Here is a 6,000-nt window from a genome sequence, read left to right on the forward strand (position 1 = left end):
CACAACTTGGAAGCCAGTCCCAGCCTGCCCCGTGCGCAAGAGTAACTGTTCGGTGCTCTCCCAAGTCCTGATCAGCTGAGGAGAGTGTGACCTCAGCAGTTAGGTGATAATCTCCTCTTGGTCATCTGCCTTGCTATAATACCGGAGAGCCATTTTTCTCCCCTCTCCTCAAAGACAAACCCTGACATCTGGGAGGTGGGGTAAGAGGAGAGTATTTGTCCACAAAGTCCCAACACAGCTTGGTGGATGTCATGCCAGCAGGCTCAAGTATTCACTTAAGTGCTATTCCAGGGGCACCCACTACATTTGGCATAGAGATTACTGAAAAAAAAAAAAATTCTTTGGAAGCACTTAAGGGCTATTCCCTTTGATTGACCCTCTTCCTCCTCTGTTCATAGATCAACCACAATCAGCGGGAGCAGCTAATATTTCCCAGGTGAAAAAGTGCAGGGCAAGGGCTATTAATACATAATCCGCCTTTATGGACGTGTCTTGCCTTTCACAATTTGACACACAAGCCCCGCTCTTTCCACCTTTAGGACATAAGTCTACTTGAGTATGAAAATAACACTCTTAAAAATCTGAAAAGACCCTCTGGCTACAAAGTGTCCATTATTGAGCTTCCCTTAGGATGCCAGAACAAAGGGTAAGGCATTCCCCCATAAAACCACACTGCTCTTAGCAAAGGCTTACTCAAGAGGCAAATGACAGCTCCTCCCTCGAAGAGCACCCCCTTATCTCTGGCCCCACCCCTTCCTGTCTTTTGTCAGTTGCCGAGAGAGAAAAACAGTCAACATAAACTGAGCAGCAATTTTGGCCTGGGTGTGGATTCTCTGAAGGCTTCCCTTGAAAGCAACTAGAGGAAATAAGAAATTGATATGGGGAAAAAAAAAAAAAAACCCACACACAACCTCAAGGAGATGGACAACTGTAGATCTGGAGCAAGAAGCGACAGAAAAAAAATCTCAGGGGACAGAAACAATGTGTGGCTCGATCATCAGGGAATCCAAGGTAGGGGCCCCAAGTGAAAAACTGGGAAAAGGAAGAAAGTTGGCTCATGTCCATTTAAAGTTGAAAACCTGGATCGAAATTTTAAGCTTATCACAATAGCACACATGAAAACAATGAGTGAAAGCAGCTCTTCTCACAAACACAGCATATGCTCCATAGGATTCTGCTCAGAAACAGGTCAAAATTAAGCTATGGTGTTCAGGATGCATATTTAGGTGGTAAAACTATAAAGAAAAACAAGAAAGTTGGTTACCGTAAGTCAGGATCGGATTATGTCTGGTGTGCTTGTTCTATTTCTTATTGGGGTGCTGGCAACGTTCTATTTCTTGATCTGGGTGGAAGATTATACAGGTATTTACAAGTGTTTGCCATGCAGCTATATTTTATGACTTTTTTATTTCAAAAAAGAAAAAGAAAACAATCTCAAGTACACACAAGATTACAGTTACATTCAGGAGCTTTAGCAGTTTAACAGAAGATTGGAGCCAGAACCAGAATAATTCATGCAAGAGAAAGCAAACATTGTTACCTAAATGAAAGGCACTCCTTTCCTCCCCTAATTTTAGCATTTGCTTTGGTGTGGAGACTCACAGGCTACACACATAATACCATACTAACAAAGTGTATCTGCCCACAATGATAAGTGTAGCACACCTACCAACCAAAAGGTGTGTGTACCTCTTTGTCACTGCTCACACCTCCTCACTCCTGTCCGTTGCTTCCAAAGCACTTTCATCAAACAACAACAACAACAACAACAACGCACTTTCATCTTGTTTAACTCACAGCCAGTGGTTGGGGTCATCCCCATTTCAGAGACCTAGGACGGGGGGAAGCCTCAGCTAGTAGAATGCTCACATCCAGCTACGGCTCAAGTAAGCAGCAGAAAGCAGACCACCATCAGATCCCGACGACCACCACAGGCCCCTCTATGACAACGTTCCTGTCCCCAAGAGGTGAGGAGGCACACATTCCTTCCGTGTGGAAATAATGAGATGAAAAAACAAGTGAATTACCTTGAGCACGAGTGTCACCTCCACTGAGTCACTTTCACTTTTTAATTAAAGCAACTGCCAAGGGCATTATAAAGATTAGCTTCCCTCACTTCCCCATGAACACCTTGAAAATGGAGCTGTGTCCTCTCATATCTGGGGACCCCTCCCCTGGCTTTGCACAGTATATGCTCATTAAACATGTGCTCATAAAGAAATGAAGAAATACATGAAGGTACAAACCAATGAATTCAGTGCTGTGCTTTCCACGCCATTGCACAGTGCCACTCGCACTGACTTTTTAAAGCACTTAAAAAGATAGGCGGTAACTGCCCTTTTAACAGATTGGCAATCTATCCTCCTCCTCTTAAGAAAGGGTTTCGTGTCCTATATAAATTCAGAAGTGGAAAGGGCTGACAGGTTAATTATAGACACAAAGAGCAAGGACAAATGGACTATGAGGTAAGCAAGTTTAAATGTGCCTTCCCTGGACAACACTTATTAATAAGCCTGCCAGCGTTTACTGGGGACTGCCAGGTTCAGCTCTATGCCAGGCTTGGGGGGCAGGGGGTGGGTCTAGATAAGGGGAAGGCACAGTATCTACGCTTGAGTAATTCGCCTGGTGGCTGAGCAGACAGCATGTACCTGCAAGGATTATCAAAGAAGTCTCCTCAGGACAGCAGGTGGAAGAGATGCGGAATACGGCCTAAGAACCCAGGCATCTGCCCCTTAGGGGATGGGATGGTCAGAGAAGACCTGCTTACTGGGCTAGACCCACTTGGAAGGAAATGTGGCCAGGACTGTGGCTGGCAGGGAAGCCAAGTCTTTGCCTCCTGCACCCCCCACCATATTCCCTCAGCTACTGGAGGCAGGGATTCAAGCAAAAAAACAAAAAAGAAAACAAAACAAAACCCCACAGGGATCTTCCCCTTCCCACTCCATCCTCCCTACTAAGAATAAAGAGATGTTCAGATAGCGGAGGAGGCAAGTTTAGGGTCAGCTTCACCAAGCAGATGGCCCCAAGAATGGAACAGGAGGCTTCTAGGCAGGGCGTGAACACCACAGAATGCTTTTTGCTGTCCTTCTTCTTTAGGTCGGAAAGTATTTATTGGCCACTTTGTAGGCGCAGGCAGTGATTAGGGCAACCCCACCTGGACAGCACAGTTAGTCCAGCCCAGGTGACCAAAGCCTGGGCCTCCAAACCCTGAGTCTGAGTCTCCCTGGGGTTTCTGCTTTATGGAGGGGGGTAATGGGCCTGGTGGTCTCAGATGGAACCTGGGCCCTCCCAAAGCAAGGGGGCCCGGCCAAAAAAGTTTTCAGGTACCCGTCCCCTGGTCCCCTCGGGCGGCAGGGTAGGAGCCCCTCCCCACGCAGTATTCCGGGGAACGGCGGCTCTCCGCTTGCGACCCGGGAACGCCGGGCAGAACGCGGCGCGGCCACCTCCCCGGGAGGAAGGGAATGCCCGAGCGCTTACCTGAGCTGGTCTCAAAAATCTGGGCTTTTCTGCAAAACCTATGAGGGAGGTGAGATCTGGCCACAGAGCGAGCTAAGCGTTTACCAGTGGTTTCGGGAATTCACCACCTGCCCGGGCCCCTTCCCGCCCACTCCACCCGCTTCGGGGCTGTCCAGCCGCTTCCAGTCCGCCCCGCGCCACCGGGCGACTCGCGGAGAAGCGCGGCGGGTAGGGGGGCGCGGGGTCTGCGGGGACCCTCCTGCCCCGCGGCTGACGAGGCGCGTCCACAGCCCGGGCCGCGCTTCCGGGGCGAACCAACGAGCGCAGCGGCGGGGAGCGGGGAGCGGGGAGCGGGGAGCGGGGAGCGGGCTCGGGCCGAGGCGCACCTGGACGCGCGCCGCCGCCGCCTCCGCCCGGCCTCCCCGCCGCCCCCGCGCGCCGCCGCCCAGCCCGGTGCGCCCCGCGCCCTGCGCGCCCCGCTCGCCCTTACCCGGGAAACGGCCAGGGGTTGTTCGAAGTCTTTGCCCCCCACGAGGCGGAAGCCCCACGGCCCCGGGCCCTGGAGCACGATCTGCTGGGTGGCCATGGCGCGGCGACCCGCGGGAACCGACGCGGCAGGACGCGCTGCGCTGGGCTCCCCGGCAGCGGTCGGACCAGGAGCGCGCGGCGCGGGCCCGGGGAGCCTGGGCGGGCGGGAGGAGGGAGCGCGGGGGCGGGGGCGGCTCCGCCTCGGCCGCCCCGCCCGCCCTCCCGCCCTCCCGCAGCCGGCGCGCCCGGGGCGGGGCGGGGCGGGGTGGGGTGGGGGGTCCTGGGTTCGCCGCGGCCCGGCCCCAGGCGCCCCCCCGGCCGCCCCTCCGCTCCCCTCCCCGCCGCCGCCGCGGGTGCTAGGGGACAGCCCGCCGGCCCGGCTCGGCGCTCTCCGGAGGGAGCCGGGAAGTGCCGTGCCAGCGCGACCCCCTGAGGCCAGTGCATTTTCACGTTTGCTGCCTGTAAGGGGCAACGATGTTTAAAAGGTACTTTGGAATGGTCTCATTTGATGCGATGTAGCAGTCAGGGCGTTTAGCCCCATTTTACAGGTGAAGTAACTGAGCCCGCCAAGTTAGAAGACTGGTCGGTCGGGGCCACACGGCTGGTCCGGGATGTAACCGTACCGCGGCCTACCACTGCCGGGGCTCCGCGTGCTGGAGAACCTCAGCCTGGAACTTTTCTAATGCTAATAAGACCATCCCACGCCGTCGGAACTGGACTTCAAAACTTTCCTAGAAACTGTCCCTCCGGGCTGGAGTTCCCTGTAGGTTCTGACCTTCCCAACAAATCAGACCTCGGGTCTGGGGTGGGCCAAAAGCTAAGTGCATGGAAAGACCCCTGGGTTGAGGACAAAAACCTGAGTTCCCAGCTTGCTACCAGCCTTGTAACTGGGCTCCCTGCCATCCTGGCCCTTGAGTGCATTCCCCACACCAGACCAGCCAGACCAGACCCCCCCGCTGTCCCCTGGGTCTCCCCACTCCAAGTAAAGCTGAAGTCCTTAAAATGCTTATAGGGCCACCCACAGAATGGCCCAGCCCCCTCTCTGATCTCATATCCTCCTGCTGCCCCCCACCCCACACTGGCCTGGCTCCTGCCTCCAGGCCGTGGCCCTCCCTGTAGGGCCTCTGTCTGGAATGCTCTTCTCCCAGCCGTCCATGGCTTTCTCTTTGTTCAGACGTCATCACACCAGTGAGGCCATTTCTGAGCACTGTATTTGAAACCTTCTCTCTAGACTGCCCTCTCACCTTCTCTACATTATTTTTCTCCACTGTATTTATTACCACGTGACATATTTAATATTTTACTTGTTTGTCCCATTCCCATCCCTAAGCATTACTTCCGTGAGGGTAGCAGTATTTAACTGTTTTGATCACTGCTGTATCCCAGTGTCTAGAATAGTGCCTGACACCTAGTATCTAACGAATGCAATACACTGGCCAACCTTATGATCACTGGCCCTCTGTGGGGCCAGGGTCTTCATAGATTTCTTGGCACTCATTCATAGTGGCACCCAGGCCCCAGCACGATGCTTGGCACAGACCCCACGCTCGACGCATTTTGTGTCTCCCTGTAATCCTGGCATACCTGCCAAGGAGTCCTGTGCACAGATTTACACATAAATGGATTACCTCCCTTGTCCAATTGTGTCATGGCACAAATGCATATATCTGGGAGTGGTTTGCTTGTTTTTAGAAATCAGAGTGGATTTATGTTATCTACACATCCCTCTCATTCCCTTGCACCCTGGAATTCTTTCTTGAATCTGAGAAAAAGGAATGGAGGTACAGCCAGGAACCAGTCCCCTGCTTTGTCAAAGCCAAAAAGACACCTTCTTTGATTGGATTCTATTGATTAGAAAACATGTTGGTGTTTTGAGTCCGTGCAGACTTTTGGAGAATCCCTAAATTCTGAGTCTGCCCTGAGATGTGCAGCCAATTTGAATATTTTGTATCCTAGGAGGAGAAGAAGGTTGAAAAGCCACAGCTTCTGTGCTCCCCAAAGGTGGGGGCTGCCTCT

At 53.1% G+C, this 6,000-nt stretch overlaps 1 protein-coding gene across 2 annotated transcripts in view; it reads right to left on the reverse strand.

The window, feature by feature from the left end:
• PDLIM1 (PDZ and LIM domain 1) overlaps positions 1-4,131 on the reverse strand; it is a 47,033-nt gene extending 42,902 nt beyond the window's left edge. Inside the window, exon 1 of one of the 2 annotated variants that reach the window (XM_038578241.1) lies at positions 3,947-4,131. In XM_038578241.1, coding sequence (XP_038434169.1) covers positions 3,947-4,042 — 96 coding nt within the window. In that variant the 5' untranslated portion in view covers positions 4,043-4,131. Of the gene's footprint in view, positions 1-3,477; positions 3,608-3,946 lie in introns of those variants that run through there. The other variant, XM_038578243.1, reaches the window with a different exon arrangement.
• Between the last annotated feature and the right edge of the window lie 1,869 nt (positions 4,132-6,000).

The sequence above is a fragment of the Canis lupus genome, chromosome 28, assembly GCF_011100685.1.
Source record: "Canis lupus familiaris isolate Mischka breed German Shepherd chromosome 28, alternate assembly UU_Cfam_GSD_1.0, whole genome shotgun sequence".
Classification (NCBI taxonomy): Eukaryota; Metazoa; Chordata; class Mammalia; order Carnivora; family Canidae; genus Canis; species Canis lupus.